At 42.7% G+C, this 19,677-nt stretch overlaps 2 protein-coding genes across 2 annotated transcripts; both read left to right on the top strand.

Annotated features, from left to right (window-relative positions):
• The first annotated feature begins 1,738 nt into the window (after window positions 1–1,738).
• Window positions 1,739–12,017, top strand: si:dkey-159a18.1 (sortilin). Its single transcript, XM_068716673.1, is given in 23 exon segments — window positions 1,739–2,355; window positions 2,747–2,809; window positions 3,127–3,203; window positions 3,308–3,404; window positions 3,991–4,158; window positions 4,392–4,465; window positions 4,712–4,758; window positions 5,120–5,256; window positions 5,377–5,460; window positions 6,265–6,325; window positions 7,656–7,808; window positions 8,073–8,170; window positions 8,292–8,391; window positions 9,170–9,344; window positions 9,450–9,529; window positions 9,532–9,606; window positions 10,842–10,960; window positions 10,962–11,035; window positions 11,193–11,217; window positions 11,219–11,310; window positions 11,426–11,570; window positions 11,663–11,769; window positions 11,897–12,017. Coding segments are annotated over 23 exon segments (2,421 nt in total). The 5' UTR covers window positions 1,739–2,106.
• A 1,401-nt stretch (window positions 12,018–13,418) lies between these two features.
• fam3c (FAM3 metabolism regulating signaling molecule C) lies at window positions 13,419–17,848 on the top strand. The gene is made up of 10 exons (XM_068716676.1): window positions 13,419–13,474; window positions 13,930–13,985; window positions 14,099–14,203; window positions 14,500–14,526; window positions 15,235–15,358; window positions 15,624–15,682; window positions 15,951–16,001; window positions 16,097–16,181; window positions 16,310–16,436; window positions 17,044–17,848. The coding sequence occupies exons 2-10, from the start codon at window positions 13,970–13,972 to the stop codon at window positions 17,131–17,133; spliced, it is 684 nt and encodes a 227-aa protein (XP_068572777.1). The 5' UTR covers window positions 13,419–13,474; window positions 13,930–13,969; the 3' UTR covers window positions 17,134–17,848.
• The last annotated feature ends 1,829 nt before the right edge of the window (window positions 17,849–19,677 follow it).

Here is a 19,677-nt window from a genome sequence, read left to right as displayed (position 1 = left end):
GTGAGGTGAAATACAATGATATAGTATGACATAATGTACAGTACAGCAATAAAGCACAGAATATAGCATAAAATATACAAAATTATAAAGTATGGTATGATATATATAATGGATAAAACAAATACTTGTTTTGCACCTGGTTGGGATAATCAACCTGGGTGCTACTTTGGATTTGAGCGGTGAAGCTATCTCTTAGCTTATCAGACAAAAAAAAAAAAGAGAAGAAACTGCATTTGTCAGCGACCACAAATCTTTGGATTAAACGATTTGAATCAGCAGAAAATGATTCAAACTTTTCCCGTGCGTCATCGCATGGCCAAATGAAAGTGAACGAATGCTCCATATCTGCAAATAGAGACATGTTTTTCCAAACTAAGGGACAAAAATGGCCGATCGGCGTTGTCTTTAAAGGCAGTCCCTGTTGGTTTGCCCTGCTGTTGCTCTGTGTTTTCTGTCTCCAGGCCTGCAGGGCAGTATTAGTCAGCACACCTGGGTCTGGTGCGCTCTGTGCTCAGAGGCCGGAGTAGCATTAGCATTAGCATTACACTTCTCCCTCTTCCCACACGTCTCTGCCTTGGGGCATAGATGTCAGCGCCTTCCAAAGCGGTTGCTTATGACTCGTACAAAATTATTTCACAAAGGCTGTTTCTGGAAAGCCAAAAAAAAAAGCCTCTTACAAACTGAGGGTATTATGGGAAGTGTAGGATTCAGCATTTATTCAGCTTGACACATTTGGGCAATATTGTCAGGTCTTTGGGTTTGTATGCTTGTTGTGGAGTTTTTTTTATTTATTTTTTTTGCCCTTAAGTTGCCAAAACAACAAACAAAGACAATTGCGCTTGCCTCCATTAAGCTCTCCGCAGTCAACATGTTTCTTTGTCCTCTGTTCCCAGTTTTCCCTCCGAGCCGAGGGCGAGGAAGTGTACCAGCTTGCTTCAAAGCTTTCTCTCTATCAGGGGTTACAGTGATGGTCACACTGGTAGTATTCAAACACCCACACACCGCCAGAGACCAGTCATCTGAAGTCAGTCATTAAAAGGCCATTATGTTTTATGGTTTGGAAATAATGTACCACTAGTTCACACAATGTAGCAGTTTTCTACTTGGCTGATTTGACCTCTCCTCAATTTACGGGTGGCTCCCCTTCCCTGAACAGCATGAAGCCTGACCAATACAGATTATAATGATGTACATTTTTCTCTAATTGGATCTCGTGGATTATTTCAGAAATTGAACACCTGGATAAAATTAAAATGTGTATAATGTAAAGCATCAATGTGAGCTGAAGGACAAAGACACTTTATTCCAATTTAAAGGGTACAAAACCTAAATATGACTTGAACATAAGATTAAATAAACTGTTGAGCTTAATCATTTCCCATGGTAGGATAAAGTAGACGGCCACAGCTGTGCCAGATCAGCTCCCGGCAAAACAGCTGCGTGTCTTCAGATTTCATAGTAGAAGTGGCTTCAAACACGCATGTAGGATACTTGTTTGGTTGACTTTCAGGCACTGGTTTGAAATATATTACAACTGTACTGCAGCCAATGCTACCATGGCTGTGCGTAAAGGCGATTTGGCACCTGACTAAAAGTCAGGTGAACGTATAGGTGAATACACGACGTCCTCTTGCGTTCAGTTGTGCCACTACCAATACAATCAGGAAGAAAACGTTGTCTTTTATGCTGCATTCACGCCTCCTTACGAGTATCACAACTTCTCTATTCCGGCCATCACACTTCTTTTTTTTTTTTTTTTAAATTGTACTTCTTTTTTTTCTGAGCACACAAATTAACCTGGCACCGATTCCCACTTTTACCTTTCTTGCATTGGTTGCAAATGGACACAAGGTACGTTTCCATCAAATACACTTGAATCGCAAATCCTCCCAGCAGCTCAGGTCACCTGGATGCGGGCAGAAACACCTGCTGGCGGAGGACGCATTACTTCACACAGCACTTTTTTTTTTTTTGATGTGAAGGACCCGTCCAAGCTCGTCCCTCCCACACTTGCTCTCAGAGCGCAACACTCGAGTCAGTGTCGGCAGCCACCTCGCTTTCTGGTCCTCTTATTTTAGTGAGGTGCCCCTTATTCTCTCATCGGATATGATCTGGAGACTCTTGGTCCTCCACGTCCTTCTTCTGGGAGCTGAAGGCAGCAGCCGTGGGGGGAGGACGGTGACTTTCCACCGGACTCAGCAGGATGACAGCCAGGGCCAAGCGCGCGCACGCCCCAGGAGGGATACGAGCGGCTCCTCCGGCACCACCAGGCCCGTTCACGGACCCCCCTTCACCTCCTGTCGGACCCCCCTCACCCCAGTCGAGCACACGGTTCTGGATCACAACACGCATGAGGTGAAGTGTGTTTGAGTTTGGCGGCGTTGTTCTGAAGCTGGGAAAGGTTTGGTGAATAGACAGGAGCAAAGTAGTCGTATGATCTTTATTCATTTGCAGTTATGCATTTTATTAAACGTGAAAAAAGAATTTCAGAGCATTCAGAACAGAAAGTGATATGTTTTGCTTTTTTTTCAAGGTTAAATATTTATTTAAAACACAAAAAAACAAGTAATAGTTTAATATAAAAAAGTGGAGCTTGACACAAATAGAAGTTTAAGGATGCTTAGGAACATTTTTGCATTTGTGCATGGAAATTGTATATCATGACATTTCGTTTTTTAGTTTCGTTTTTTTAACTTCAGAGGCGGTGCCGTCATATGTGTGAACATCTCTTCTCTCGTTCTCCTAGACAGGGTTTAACGGTGATGATGGCTCCTATGTAATTCTCACGTGGGTGGGCGATGGCACAGGGGTGAGTATCTTAGCATTACAGTAGCACAAGGTCAGACAGAAACGTGTGTGATTTATTGATATATATATATATATATATATATATATATATATATATATATATATATATATATATATATATATATATATATATAAACTACCTGAAGCTCCCTCATAAATAATAATTAGAAAAGTATGTCATACTCCAATTGAAATGATAACTTACTAAATCTCCATAATTGTCTTAACCAGACTCAGATATTGTTTAATAAGGCATAATTAAGACATAAGACATTTAATAATGTCAAAACATGTTCATCACATTGCATCGTTTCCCAGGTCGTCCTGGTGCTGTCGACATTTAGTGCTCCGATAGATTCGTTCATCGAAGGCGGCTCCTCGCGACTTTACCGAAGGTGAGCTGGCGTCTGACATGTCACTGGAAATAGAGGGAGCAGCACACCCCGGGTAGAACTCAAACAGACAGTGAAAACCCGTTTGTTCTTTCCTCTCTCATCAGCACGGATTATGCTAAATCCTTCCACGACATTTCCCATCGGATCAACAACACCTTCATCAGGGAGGAGTTTGGAGTCCGTGTTGGACCAGGGAGCTCTGTGAGTCGACTCTGGGTGTAGTGAGTGAGCAGTTAAGGGGTTTCTGTTGGAGGAGTGTGTGTGATGTTGGGGGAGTGTGTGTGTGATGTTGGAGGAGTGTGTGTGTGATGTTGGAGGAGTGTGTGTGTGATGTTGGAGGAGTGTGTGTGTGATGTTGGAGGAGTGTGTGTGTGATGTTGGAGGAGTGTGTGTGATGTTGGAGGAGTGTGTGTGTGATGTTGGAGGAGTGTGTGTGTGATGTTGGAGGAGTGTGTGTGTGATGTTGGAGGAGTGTGTGTGTGATGTTGGAGGAGTGTGTGTGTGATGTTGGAGGAGTGTGTGTGATGTTGGAGGAGTGTGTGTGTGATGTTGGAGGAGTGTGTGTGATGTTGGAGGAGTGTGTGTGATGTTGGAGGAGTGTGTGTGATGTTGGAGGAGTGTGTGTGATGTTGCCTCACGTAAAAAGATGTGAAGACAACTTGTTACACATCCTCACTGTCAAACCATGTGACAAAAAAAAGAAGAAGAAGATATAAGTAAAATGCAGTAAGAAGCAATGCGGTTTTGCTGGTTTCTTTTATGTTTAGTGATTGATTTGAATTGACAGGTGATTCTGACAGCAGACATTCCGGTGGTGGATAACCCAGGCGGGATCATCTTCACCTCCACGGATGCCGGCGCAACCTTCAAGTTCATCCAACTGCCCTTCCACCTGGCTCAGCCGATCACGTACCACTTCCTCAACCCTGGCTACCTTGTGGCCCTCAGCATTGACGTGAGTCGCACGCGGCTTCAAATGTTGTTTCTCTTGTTTTCTGTTTCTTTTTTTTTTTAATCGTTTTTATCATTCACAAGGCCACGGCTGTTTCCCTTTAGCTCTGTGTAATAATAGCTGTATAGAGTTATGCCCCCCCACACACACACACACCCACACACACACACACACACACGTCAAGCACACACCTTTAAGTGTAGGTAAACACTCCTCTGTTCCTTCCCGACTTGCAGGGCGGTCTGTGGCTCTCTCTGGACTTTGGCGCCAAGTGGACAAAAGTTCACGATGGAGTGCATTCTTTCTCATGGTGAGAATAAACAGGAAACAAAAACCACGCGGCGAATCCCAGTGTGCCTTAAAAGAAAGCACATGTTAGAGATGAACCATGTATTTTGTAAAAGCTGCAGGCCAGTATCGCCTCCTGACCGCCATGTTTTGCTTTAAATGTACAATATGCAGCGTGTTTTGTCCTGGAGAAGGCAAAGCGATCGGTCAAAAACGGCTCTCATGGAAATTGTTGTGACATTTTTTCTTCACGTCCTCTTTCCATTAGGGGGGCCGGCGTTAATTTGTTCTTCAGCTGCAGTCGAACAGACGCAGGTAAAAAGCTATATGAAATGCACTTTCGTCACGTGACCACTGATTATGACTTTTGTCAAACAATTTCAACCTCTGCGGTGCTTAAAGAAAGAAAGCAAACCTCACATCCCAGACGGACTGTAATACAAACATTTGCCTTTTAATATTGTTTTGCTGTCTGGTGTCATGCTTGTCTTTTATTATGTTGTGATGCAAGAAAGTCATTGAAGTCTAATCCAATCTATTTTAGGAAATAAACCGCATTGTATGGTTGTTCGGATCTTCATTGTTCCATTGATTGAATTCGGGGGGAAAGGGCAAAATCAATCAATAAGAGTCGCGAGTATCTCATACCACCAGGTCTTGCTTCTTGCGTCCACAGTTGAGGCAGAAGAGAGAGGGGATTTACTGCTGAAGAGGACAACAGATCTGGGGAAGACCTTCACCGCGATCCACGAGGACATCTACAGTTTTGGCTACATAGGAGTCTTTCTCTTCTTCTCTGTGATGGAGGATCCGGTAAGATGTGTGAATACAAAGCCTCCTCTTGGAAAAGCATGTTTTGTAGATGTTATAATCATACATCAAAATGAGAACGTCAAGCACTGACAACCCAGCGATGCTGTGCTTTGCTCCCAGAGATCCCCTCGGGTCATGTATTTCTCATCAGACCAAGGAGACACCTTCAGTCGAGCACTGCTGCCTTCTGCCTCCACGGAGCAGGTGAGACCGAGATTTAAAAAAAAAAAAAAGCGTCACGAAAGAGCTTCTCAGGAAAGCTTCTGGTTTGTTACAACTTATGGTAACGAAACTAAAATCCAAGCGGTAAGCTTTTGAATCGGCCACCCTCTCCAAGCTTGGTTAGTTTCATAGAGATGGCTTTCAAACCACACTGCTTGTTCGGTATTGTTGAAACACAAGAGGCTCAAAAAATGTCAAGTAGCTAAACTTGTGTTTACTCATTCTTTGAGCAGCATTTTTTTTTTTTTTTTTTTACAATTTTAGACAATTTGATTTGAGCAAAATTCGGCGACAGATAAAGCAACATTTGTTATCGAAGAAGTTTGACTTCTTTTGTACCTTTTCGTATCAACGCTGGTATCTAAATATTTCAAACGCTAACCCGCCCCACCGCAGAAACTTCACAGATATTTATATCATCACCTTTTGTCGCGCATTTCTCTTGTACTTTTGAGTCAGTTTTGGGTTTGAGAACGTTTCAAACTCTCAGACACACACACACACACACACACACACACACACACACACACACACACACACACGTGTTTTTTTTTTTTTTTGGTTTGCCTTGAGTAAAAACAGCAATGGCAACATTTCCTTTTTCAACACAAACTGAAGACACATCTGTTCTGGCGAAACACCCGCCCACATGCACACCATGTTGACAGCACAAACACACGGTCTCTCTCACGACGATTAGACGAGGTTTATAGCGAAGATTAAATAACCCATCACAAATGTTATCATCACTTTTGATTAATCTCTCTCAATAATGTGCGTTTGCAGTTCTACTCCATCCTGGATGGAGATGAAGATATGCTCTTCATGCATGTGGACAACCCAGGAGGTAACAAGACAAAAAAAAACACACACACACACACACACACACACACACACACACACACACACAGTCCATATCTTCCTCTCAGAAGACACACACACACACACACCTTAGAAAACCAACAAGCTGGATACATATTCCCAAAAAGCTTGTGTGTTGTGAAGACGACATGAACGCATTGCTCTCTCAGCCCCTTTCGTTGTAATGGAAAAGCTCAACGGTAAAAGCCCGGACTGGTTTCACAAGTTCTCGGTGTTGCTGACAAATCATTCCATCATACCGAGATTGTGTTTGTGTGTGCATGCAAGTCCAGCAGCCCAGTCTTTGTTCCTTCCTCTTAATCTCTCCCCCCCCCCCCCCCCCCCCCCCCCACCCTCAGTCTCCCTTTCTCATTCACGTCTGTTTCTGTTTCCCGTCACATTAGTATTATTTATTTGTTTCCCTGGCTAGTGCTCCAGTTAGTGCCGTATGGGTTAGGTGTTGGGACTGTGTCTACTGCTGAGATAAATAGGGGAGATATGGGGCAGAGGGGCTTTATCTTTTGTTGGCTGGAGGGAGGGAGATTTAGTTTACACTGCAAAAGCTGACAAACACATCTTGGGATCAGGGTGTAAGCACACACACACACACACACACACACACGCACGCACACACACACACACACACACACGCACACACACACACACACACACACACACACACGTGCGCTTAGCTGAGCTCGTCCTTCATGGCTTTAGCTGACTCGTGTGTGAGCGTCACACAGTAAAAAAAAAAAAATATGATTGATGATGATGATGATGATGTTATGCTGATGTTGAAAGGTTTGTGTCAGCGCTGCGTCTGTTGTTCTCAGGTGCCGATACTTTTTGTAACGCGGCGTATTTAGAGGTGTGCAATGTGCAGCCGCCTTTTAATTCCTTTTTTTTTTCTTTAAAGGAAAATAAGGGGGCAGCGTTTCAGCCGGACCTGGCTGGTCGGCAGTAGATATCTCTGCAGCACAATAGATTGAACGTTTTCGGGCATTCCTTTAAAAGTACTTCTTGATAGCGTTAGTTCATTTTTTGAATGTTTTAAACCAATAATCTGGCCAGATCTTACACGTTGCACCGTTTTAACATCAATAAATCCTCACTACATTCAATTAGAGACATCACTATTACTACAGCTAACAAAAGACAAACATTCCGAAATCCTACAACAATGTATTTTCATTAAATAACTAAATAGGCGACTGGCTAACTTTGACCCTTGGCTTTAGAAGAGTAATCATACGTCTGTCTTACTGTAAGAGACTAACGTTCTCTGTTTCTGTCTGCTGCATTCGGTTTCACCACAGACACCTTCTTTGGAACCATGTACACGTCAGATGACCGAGGCATCTTATTCTCCAAATCGCTGGAGCGCCACCTGTTTGACGGGCAGAGGAAGAGCGATTTCACCAACATAACGTCACTGAGAGGAGTCTACCTCACTAATAAACTAGACACGGGTAGGGCTCTTCCTGGCTCATTTCAGCACTTCATTTCGAACAATGCAGTTGGGCATTTAATTCATGATTTTATTTCAAAAATATATATTTGTGAGACATTTTTAAAGGATTATTTCTTCCGTTGTCCTGGGAATTATTTTTTTTTGGACAATTAAACGATAGAATAATGCTAGCCTTATCCTTTGACCCCTAAATCAACCGATTTGAACTACCTTCCTTACATCAAACCGCTCGTTTATACACAGTCATGTGTTTCGTTTGCAGATGGGCGTATACGATCTGTCATTTCCTTTAATAGAGGAGGGGCGTGGCGACAGCTTAACAAACCTGAGAATGTGGAATGTGGAGAGCAAGTCAAAAACGTATGTCGTATGTAGAAATATCGAATCCCAGTCTGCATGTGACATCATATTCTACAAATCAGTCAGTGTTTGCTTCTAAATCATCACTTGTGTGTGTTGTTTTTTTTTTTTTTTAAATCAGTGCAACCTTCATATTCACGGAGAGCACAGTCGCAACATCCGCATCGTTCCCATGCTGGCTCTGTCGGAGCCAACGGCTATTGGTCTGGTTATCGCTCACGGTAATTGAACAGCAACGTTCCTCTATTTGTTTTGGAAATAATGTCATAGCTTAGATATACAGTCATGTGCCCTTTTGCAAGTTTATACACATGAGTCATTTCCTAATTCAAAATTCTTGTTTCATTTTGTTGACATTTTTTACTAATAGCTTTATTTCACCACTCTATAAATCAGAATATACTAACGACAGCCACAGGGGAAAAAAATATTTTTGTCAGGTTTTTAGGGATAAAATGTTCTATAAATCATGCCATGAATTATATATATGAACAGACCCCTCTATAAAAACCTTCAGAATATAGACAGTAAACTGGAAGGTTTGGTGTAAATGCTACCGAAAAATAGAGATTTTTCTGGCTCAGAGTCTGAGAAAAAACTTGTTTTGAGAAAAAGGCTTTAAAAGTTATGGATTGTAAAATCATATACATTTTGCAAGACAACAAGTGATTAGGAAAAAACTATTTGACAGGTGGATATCATCATGAAACTTCCACTATTGATTATTTACATTAAGACAATATATAAATATTAAAAGTAGGCATTATCTAATGCCAACTTCTGATGAATTTAGGAGAAGTCTGCAGTCACAAATAACAACAACAAAGTAGTGAATATAACTTCATGTGTATTTTGGGTGTTGTCTGAAAAAGAAGACATGAAAAAAATCAGAAAATTGAACGTTTTACAGTTTTTTCCTGGACTGTCTCCCCTTAACTTTTGATCCTTTATCTTAACTCAAAAATAACGTTGACTAAGATGGTCTCCTCTCTTCTCCAGGCACTGTGGGTGACTCTCTGTCATCGTCACAGCACCCAGATGTGTTTGTCTCCTCAGACGGGGGTTATAACTGGAGGGGGACACTGAGAGGTCCTCACCACTACAGCATATTGGACTCTGGGGGTCTCATTGTGGCCGTGGAGGCCCAGCGTGAAGGACAAGTCAAGACTATCAAGTACCGCACAGATATTTTTTTACTTCACGCACAATAGTAGTATTTGGCAATGGAGAGGCAGAAAGACACTTACAACATACGTTTGCCACCATTTCTCGTCACCAGGTTCTCCACAGATGAGGGCCAATGCTGGAAGTCCTACAACTTCACGGTGCAGCCCTTCTTCTTTGCAGGCCTGGCGTCCGAGTCCGTCCCGAGGAGGACGGCCAGCCCATGTGGGTGGCCGTCACCATTGATTTCCAGAGCCTCATTACAAGAGAATGTGAGTCAGGATGCCATAATGCCGTCTGCTATAATATCTATTCCCCCCTCCCCCTCATCGGCTTGCACGTGTTACCATCTGGCGGTAGGTGCATCAAGTCGTCTCCAGTGAGGTGGAGCCCAACAGCAGTTTCCTATTACAGAAATCCAACAACCCATGACCTGGGACTTTCCACAGCCTAACCTTCTAAGAACTGTAATGTTCAGAAATTCTCAAACAGAGAGGAAGAAGGCCATAGTGGAGAAGAGGCCACTGAGGAGAAGAAGCAGCAGCCCCACCCCCCCCCCCCCCCCCCCCCCCCCCCCCCCCCCCCCCCCCCCCCCCCCCCCCCCCCCCCCCTTTGCACTCTTTGTTCCATCAGCAAGCAGGGCAGGAGTCAGCAGGTCCAGGTCAAAATCAAAAGTATTTAATATTGTAACAGAAGCCAAAACAATCACAAACCAAATTACACTATCAATAGTAAAATATTTCAAGAAATATGAGACCTCGTTTCACACCACAAGACAGATTGATGTATCTGCCCCATGGTACGAAGGAAGTCTGATTCTCTCGGGGACAAACAGCTCCTTTGCTCCCCAGAGTTACATTCCTCAACCTATCGATCAGCTCCACGATTGGCTGAAGTCCAATGAGCTCCTCCTTGGATCCTGACCCATTGTCCTGGGCAGACACCTCTGTGAACTACCCTCTTCCCCGCAGGTTTACACCTTCTGACATTCTCAAACCCCCCTCACAGACTCTCAATATACATTCAATGACCACACTCCTTGGTTTAACACTACCTGAGTAAACACACTGTGACACATAATATCCAGCACTAGGAATGCTTTAAAACTTAAAATTCCTCACAGAACCTATGAGCTAACATAATCGCTAACAATAGATCAGTAGTATCTGATGTTTTTTTAATAAAAAAAAAAAAATGTATTTGTTGCGTTTTATAGTAATGAATATTTAATTTGATCGCAAAAATAGTTCTTGTTGCAGATCTTGAGCTAAAATGACGGTTGACAGAACTGTTAACAATACCAGAAAGCAAATGGGAAACTTGGATTCGGAATCACCCCTGAAACCAGGGCCTTACTTTTATCTTGTAATGGAAAACATGCACTTCAGAGGGTGTTTTCAGGGGAAATCAAACTAGCTTTTTTTTACATCTTTTTGGTTTCACTTTACCAGCAAATATGTAACGATTGCCAGTGACAGTTCTGATTGGTCGTCATCTAATTCACCAGGTAATGACGGGGACTATGAGGAGTGGTTGGCTCACGCTACCGATGGAGGAGACTTGAAGAGAAACGGCTGTCTCTTGGGTGTCAAAGAGACCTACAGGAGGCTCAAGAAACCGTCCGTGTTGCAGAAATGGCCGAGGCTTCGTGGTGAGCAAGAAGCAAAGCCCCTGCCTGTGCACCAGAGAAGATTACTTATGGTAAGTCCGTTGGTTTGTGACTATTAGGATTTATTCAAATCCAGAATCCAGTCTTAGCTCAACTCAAGCTTGTACGGGATCATGCTTTGGCGCTAACAACTAAAACAGCATGGAGAACATTCCCTCGTGAAGCCCTAACCTCTGGCCTTTTCAACAGCGACTACGGTTACTATCGTCATGTGAAACACCTCAGAGTGTGTGAGACAACGCAGCGCTGCAAATAAAACCTTGGAGCTCTGTCTGAATGGAGAGGAGGATGAGCTGCTGACGGCGGGGTAATAACAGGCACTCCTTTTTCAAAATAAAGAGACGCTCCTGCTGCGCATGCTCACACACACACACACACACACACACACACACACACACACACACGTCTGACTGTGTTTGTAGGTACCGCAAGGTCCCGAGTGATCGGTGTGAGGGGGGATTCAGCACTCAGCTCGCGGTACAGACAGTCATCAGACCCTGTGGGGTTAAACCCAGCCCTGGTCCACTTGCCAGGTCCTCGTCTCCAGTCACGCACTTTGACACACCGGTCAGTAGATGTGTCGCTCTAATGTGTGTGTGTCCTTTCAGTTGTTCATGAAGTATGTGTGACTATAACAGTTGTTGCGTGGGTTTCCTCAGAGAGAGAGGCTGGTGTTGATCCTGGTGTGTTCAGGAGCAGGGGTCATCGTCCTGGTAGCTATCGTTTCCGCCGTCTTTGCTGTCAGAAGGGTGGTTTACAGAAATAGGTGAGCTACACACACACACACCACACACACACACACACACGCACACGCACACACACACGTGCTGCATGTAGACCTTTTATGCACCCAATAGTAGCTGATCATTCTGGTTTTATGTCGCCCTCCACAGGTCACCAGTGTATCGTTTCTCCAACCTCCGGATTCAGGACGAAGATAACGGCATCACGACCGATCTTGAAAGCGCCACCAGCAGCAATGGCACGGTCTGCCAGCAGAATCAGACGATGTAGGAATTACCGCTATCATCACAGTTTTAACACATTGTTCTGAACTCAAAACCTGCCGTTTCCCCATGTATACTAATGCTTTTGTCTTCTAATATCACCAGGATCTTATTGAATGACACAATTCTATGGATACACTGAATATTCAAGATTGGGGCCAGCTGTGCTGAAAAAGACTGCCAAAGGCTTTTGTTGGACTTATGCCCGATATTTTTGATGGGAGCCCCCATTGTGGCAAATTCTGAGGATTGAAGGACGAGCATGAGAATGTCTAATTTATTGAGCTAGCTTAATTTCACTGTGTTACTTTCTTACTTTTTGATTTATTTGTACAGTGTTTTGTTTTTTATTTTAATTTTTACTTTAGTGTTGCACCACCTTTTTAATTTCTGTTTAATGTGAAAACCAACAAGACAATCCTAAAAATATGTATTTGTAAAAAAAAAAAGAAAAGATATAGAATATTATTATGAGTCTGTTGCAGTTTTAAATATGCCATGATCGGATTAATCATATGGATTGAACGCACAATAAACGACTCAAACACTGGTGGCGCTGTAACGTCTCCCGTTTGTTTGGAACTGAACAGAGAAGAAGAAAAATGAGGAAGTCGGTGTAACGGACACAAAGGTAATTTATAAAGAAGATGTCTCACTCATGGAAAAAAACGACTCAATCCTGCAGAGTTAAAGAAAAATGCAGCGAGACGGCTCATAAATACCATTTCCCAAAGATTAAGTAGATATTCCACCGAGTTCTAATCGACTGATGGAAACAGAATATAACGAGTTGACAATACTGTCTGATATCAGGCAAGATGTCCATAACATAACTCTATTATTATGTTATCTAACTAGCCGTGAAACGTGAGTGTTGGGGGGATTTCGCAATTTTCAAATTGTATATGCAAATTTACAGTGGGGATAAAACCGTTGTATTGTGCTTATAAAGAGATCATTGACACTAAGTGTGATCTCTTCATTCCCCAAGTGATGGGGAATGAAGAGATCACACTTCAAAATGCTCTCTCTCTCTTATATATATATATATATCTATATATATATATATATATATATATATATATTTATATATATATATATATATATATATATATATATATATATATATATATATATATTTTTATATATATATATATATATATATATATATATATATATATATATAAATATACGCAAATTATCTGGTCCTTATGAACGTGATATCTCGTGCCAAGATAATAATTTTGAAACCACGTTTTAATAACTTGCTTGTTTCTGCTCAGTGCTCTAAAACAAACAAACAAACAAAAGCGACCGGATTATTCGTCTTCGGTTTCTTCGACAGAGTGGAGCATCTTTCCGCCTCTTTGCTCTCTAACCACCTCAGCTATCTCCACCACATCAACTAGTAGTCGTGCAGCGGGCTCGTGATTCACTCCTAGATACCTGGTGTCATTTGAATAGGTAAGCAGGGCGTGAGCGTTCATCCAAAAGGGCGCTTTTACGTTACTTCCAAATTATTACTGCCGCTGAATTCCTCCTGGAGCTCTTTATTATAGTCTGTTAGCAAAACGCAGGCAAGAGACGAGGAAGTCAACACAGCAGAGTCAACGTCAGCGTCTGTTTTGACGTTAAATGTTGCAATTTGTAGCCAGCGCGAGTGAGGTGCGTCATCACGACCCGCCGCCTTTAGTTGAGCTAAAGTGACTCGGAAATACCCGAATAGTCTCTGTGGCATGTAGCCAAACGTCTTTATTTTAATTAGTAGCAGCCAGCGTACCCGTCAGCTAATGTTGACGTCACACGTTGGCTGTCACTGTATAGTTTCCCCCTCTGTTTCGTCATAACGTGACCTCCCGGAGACTTCGGGGCGGGGTCACAGATAAACGGTTAACGGACGCGTTGTTTTATCACCGCAGGTTTTTTTTAAGTCTTTTGGACGAGTGGCAGGAGGATAAGATGGCCAGGGCTGTAGGTAAGAGTGTCCCTCTTAACTGTAAGGGTATACACAACAGTAGGGCATCATGGGAAATGTATGTGTAATGTTTAAAATAGCCTATATGTCTAACCTGTCTGTCTCTCATTCAGGTATTTTGAAGTTGGCAGCGGTCATCTTTGCCTTCCTCCTTGTCATCTTCATGGCTTTTCAGCTGCTGGAGATAAACATGGACTTCAAGCTTGGCAACGTGATTTGTGAGTAACGTTTCTTGCGAGATGCAATTCATCACAACGTCAGATGAAACCGTTTCAGAGTTGGTAAAGGAAACATGGCGCCTGCATTGAGGTATTGTGAGGGAGCATTTCGTAGTCGGATTAGTGGGCCTTGCCCTTTTTACGGCCTGTAGGCTGTGTTCACGTTACAGAAACCAAATCTGCTCGTTGTCTGCCTCAGCGTACCTACAATATGTGTGTTTAGGGAAGCGAGTTTTTCGATAGAGGTTTCCACTGAAAAACCCATTTCATATATACTTTTCTTTTTTGCTTTTCAGCAAGATCTATGCCGTCGAATGAAGGCTGTAAGTATATTTAAATGGTTATTATTTCATGTTTAGAGACGGCTGGTATTCTTTTAACCCTGTGAGACGTATTTCGATGAGTGACTCATCAAAACATGTTCCTGCAAAACGGTTGCTGTAACTCCAACTACCAAAGGAAAAAAAAAAAATGCATTTGCAAGACAAAAGACTAAATAGTAACAGAACAGTGTGTGTGTGTGTGTGTGTGTGTGTGTGTGTGTGTGTGTGTGTGCTCTTAACAGTCTTGGCTGGAGTGGACAAGAAGATATACATACAAATAATGATTATATAATTAAACAAAAGAAATAAAAAGGTACTCTAATACCATTCCTACCTTTACAACAACCATAATAATACAGTCACGGGGCATGCCGACATATTTATCTCTATTATTATTATTATTATTATTACTAAGGACTAATATCATGGTGGTGGTGGAGGGGTTAAAGAGGAAAGGAAGAGGAACAAAATGACAAACAAAAAACGCAATGAATAAAAGAAAACAAATGGACAAAAGATAAATCCATTGGCTGATGGTCAGGAGGTCGTGGGTGTATGCTCAAGTTTTTAATAATAATAATAATATCGATCGCAAAACGTTACAGGTGTGTCGTTGTTAGTGGATACGCTTCCGTGATCGGACCACGCGTTACCGGATACGGTGCCTCCTGATGCCCCGTTGTGTAAATGGGAGTTTTCTATTCACAGCGGCGAAGCCGGTCAGGCACAAGTGTGGGCTGTCCAAGTCGTGTCCACTCGGACACTTCGCCTTCAGGATGGCGAGCGGAGCGGCCAGCGTGGTGGGACCCCGAGTCTGCCTGGACGACAAGTTGTAAGTGAAGCAACGTCTTAAAGCTGTAGTGAACACAGGAGCGCGAACGTCGTTGAAGACCTTTTACAGCATCGCGCTCGTGTTTTACTACATTGTCATTTCCTCACCTGCTCATACAGCAGTCATATGAATACGCGTGTTAGAGCTTCTAAATGCTACATGGTGGGACCTCCGTGGCCGTACACGGTCACTAGGAAGTGTCTTTACGTCCCGCGTGCTGTACGTGTGAAAATGTCTCATTGTCCTCCTTTTGTTTCCGGTGTAGAATAATGAGCGCTGTGAAGAACAACGTGGGGAGAGGAATCAACATCGCCCTGGTCAATGGTAACGCTGTCAGCCCCATTCCACACCTTGGAGTCAGTTTGAGTGATGCGAGCAATATCATACCGCAGCTCTGTTGTTTACATGCAAAAGGGTGTGGCTCCTCTGTCTGCTTCAAAACCACAATGAATGCCATTCCTAGTCGTAAACCTTGAATAAATAGCAAAGAGCCACCGCCAAGACGCCGTGTGTAATTAACTAACGGAAATTAAAAACTGTATGTCAAATTTCATCCCCCCCCCCCCCCCCCCCCACACACACACACACACAGGGAGAACAGGAGAAGTCATCAAGACCGATTTCTTTGATATGTGGGGAGGAGGTGAGAATATTTCAGAACCTTTTTTTTTTTTTTGTTTTAGACATTTCAAAAAGAAGTAAATATGCATTGTGTTTACCCCGTGTTACCTTGTGTAGATGTGGCTCCCTTCATTAAATTCCTGAAGGAAATCGAGGACGGGACCGTCGTCATGATGGCCTCATTTGATGATCCGTCAACAAAGTAAGGACTTTTTTTTTTTTCCCCCACAACAGCCCCCTCGCTTACTGATCCAGTTTAGAGCCACAGGACCAATATAAGTTGTTGTCTGTGTGGCCCATGAAATAATATCTGCCTCCTGTGTTCTGTAGACTCAACGATGAAGCCAAGAAGCTAATTGCTGATCTGGGCAGCACCGCCATCAGTAATTTGGGCTTCCGCGACAACTGGGTCTTTGTGGGAGGGAAAGGCATCAAGACCAAGAGTCCATTTGAGCTGGTAACACGACCCACACATGTGTTCATGTTTACGTCTCCATAAAGTATGGCACAGTTCGTAAGCAACGGCAGTATCCTTGTCTTTATGCGACTCCAGAGGTTTTAACAAAGTGGACCTGGTGTCGTGTCGGTAGTGTTTTTCCCCTCACACTCAGGAAGTGCAAGGGGATTAGAAAGGTGTGTTGAGCCCGGGCCTTAAAGGGCATTCGGACAGAACACAGCCCTGTCTTCAATCATTGTGTGTGTGTGTGTGTGTGTGTGTGTGTGTGTGTGTGTGTGTGTGTGTGTGTGTGTGTGTGTGTGTGTGTGTGTGTGTGTGTGTGTGTGTGTGTGTGTGTGTGTGTGTGTGTGTGGGAAAATCCGGATTTTCTGGATTTTCTGGCATGTACTGTTTAATGAGACGCATGCCTTTCAAAATCTTAAAGCCACAGAACACGTTTGAGTTTGGGGCTGTGTGTTGTCTTTTTTTTTTTTTTTTTATTTCACAAGAACACTCTGCCTCTTAATTCCTGTCCACCCAGGATTCTGTGTCCATTGCATCATTATGAAAATGCAGGCGTATTTATCCATTTCCCATTAAACACAATGTGTTGCGTTTGCCTCCTCAGCATATAAAGAACAATGCAGACACCAACAAATTCGACGGCTGGCCCGACGTGCTGGAGATGGAGGGCTGCGTGCCTCAGAGGCAGGACTGACCTGAGATCTCCTCGTCCAACCCGTCCTCCTGACATTCCTGTACTCGCATGACTTTTGAGCTGAGGTCATTTTTTTCTATAGCTTTCACACCCCCCCCCCCAAGCTTGTTATTCACATTTGCCTACTAGAATTTAAAAGAAGATACTACAAGGAAAGAGGAGATGCTGTCAGACCTGAGCTGGAATGTGAAGCTTGGACCTTTTTTTGCTCGCATTTCCTGTTTGGATTCTGAAAAGTAGATGCTTATTGGGAAGGAAGTAAAAGGTAGAGTGCACTGATTCAAATGGACTCCCATTTGGTTATTGGCATACTATCAAACTTTCTATCTGTAACGCCCACAGACTTGGCTGTGATAGTGTTGCATAATTGCACTGCTGCTGATGGGATTGGATATCATAGCCCAGATTTTTGTGGGGCTGAGTTTCCATTACCTGTTCTCTGCCTTAATCTCAATCTCTTACTCCTGGTTTCAAACCAACATGACTGTGTGATTCCTTTTGTTCCTTTCAGACGGTGATTTTTTTTTTTTTTTTTTTTCTGAGAAAATGATTATTAACAGGGTTTGAGGATGCTTGTTATTATTATATTGTAACCAAATGTACCAAATTCACTGTGAAATTTGTAAATATTTATGTAGGGAATATTCTCAAAGATCTTAATTTAATGAGCATTGTAACAATAATATAATTTCTTAAAATAAATGATAGCAGTGTGTGTGTGGATGAGATGTGTTATATTTAATGTAGTCATTTTTTGTTATATTTGTACTGCTATGTAGTTTTTCTATATGCATGTATACATATACAGTACAGTGTACTCTGAACAGTTACCAGCTGTGGATCCACTGAACGTCATCAGTATCAACCTAGATGTTAATCTCACCATTGTACAACCACTTTGAAAGAAATGATAGGTTAACTTCACTAATGTAACCAACTCCCGCTGGTTTAGTTCATGCGGTTGGCTGAAAGCGGACGACTATGACTAATGAACACTATTGCCTCATGATGATGATGATGATGCTGTACCACCTGTGCCTTCATGTCTTAGTTTCATCCTACAGTTTCTAGGACTGTCCTTTTGAACAGCAGTAATTTCATTGTGTGTGTAAAACGAGGTTGGTGACTCCAGTCAATGATGTATTTATTTGGCAGGAACAGAGCATGTTAATGAACATCTGTATGAAATACAAGGCGTAAACGTGCCAAATTAGCATTATTAGCAATAATGCTAATTTACATCCGTCGTCCCTATAAGCAGGTAACAAAATCAGACATTACAGGTAACGATGAATCCATTGAGTGTAAAAACACTACCGGAGAATGTTTCTGTCACTTCAGAACGTTAGTGTCAGGCCCATAGGCATCCTTAGCTTTAGAGCTTTGTTGTTTTTCCCCATTCTTTTTACAACTAATGTCCATACAAAAAATTCGCTTTTTCCCTCCACATAGTCTATTACTTTTTTGTTTCTCATTAAGGAGAATTTTTGTCGGTCTGACTTCAAGGATTTGTTAAGCAGCTGGTCTCTTCTCTTTCAACCGTTGCCTACATTCACCATTCAGCCAGGGCAGAGCGTTCCCCTCTTCCCCTCTCCTTTTGACTCCGCCCACTAGTGAAGAACGCCGTCGCTGATTGTCGTGCACAATCACAGCCGCTCTCCACAGCTCCGCTCGAGAGGACTTCACCACAATCAAAGCTCCTTCAGAGCTGCCTCGAGGTTTTGCAGCCGATTGTTTGGGCCTGTGTCACAATAGGAAATGCTTTTAAATGAATTTGAGGTACAGTGTTAACATGCATTCATTTGTCTTTGCCTAAAAAGTGAAAGTAGACGTTGTAAACCTTTGCAGTAATGCTCCACGTTTGGGAAAAAAACATAATTCATAATCAGTCCATTATAGGGGCCACCTCCACTGTCTATTTTATAAGCTAGTCATTTAATTAGGCTTTTCTTGTGTGCGCCATTGTGTTCGTATAGTTGCAACTAAAGAATGAACTGGATTTGAAAAAACCCTCAATAGCCCATGTTTCCCAATTTCACTCTATTACGCTGTCATGTTGCGCAAGAAAGCGATACCTCGTTGCAACGTCTGCTGTTGGCGAATTGCTGTCTTTAAGTTGACAGGCAGAGGGCGCCATTGTCTCATTAAATGTTGTGCCCTGTGGTTTGTACTACGGTATGTGCAGTGGTGATTTGTAGGTGTGCTTCAGTAACACAGTAGATTCACTTGATGTTGGTGGCCTCTCTCCTTCTCAATAACGTCTGTTTACTAAATCAACACCATGATCACCTGGTAGCGCTATTTGCGCCGTCATAAGTGTAACATCAGCCTAAGTGTGGCCTGTGTTTGAATATGAATTTGGTCTAATTTAAACATTAAATATGCACCTATTGCATAATGCATATGCCAGACACGACAACATGATATGCTGCGTGCATCATGGGAGAGGGTTTGTGTCCTTTAATGCTGCGTTTGTGTGTGTGTGTGTGTGCGCGCGAGCTACGCGTCAACCTCGCACCATGTTGTGAAACGTTTCCGTCCTCT

The sequence above is a fragment of the Cebidichthys violaceus genome, unplaced genomic scaffold (assembly GCF_023349555.1).
Source record: "Cebidichthys violaceus isolate CVI_PGR_0920_01 unplaced genomic scaffold, fCebVio1.0.p SCAF_200, whole genome shotgun sequence".
Taxonomy (NCBI): domain Eukaryota; kingdom Metazoa; phylum Chordata; class Actinopteri; order Perciformes; family Stichaeidae; genus Cebidichthys; species Cebidichthys violaceus.
The sequence above is the reverse complement of the archived record's forward strand: the minus strand, read 5'-3'. Positions and strand labels throughout refer to the sequence as shown.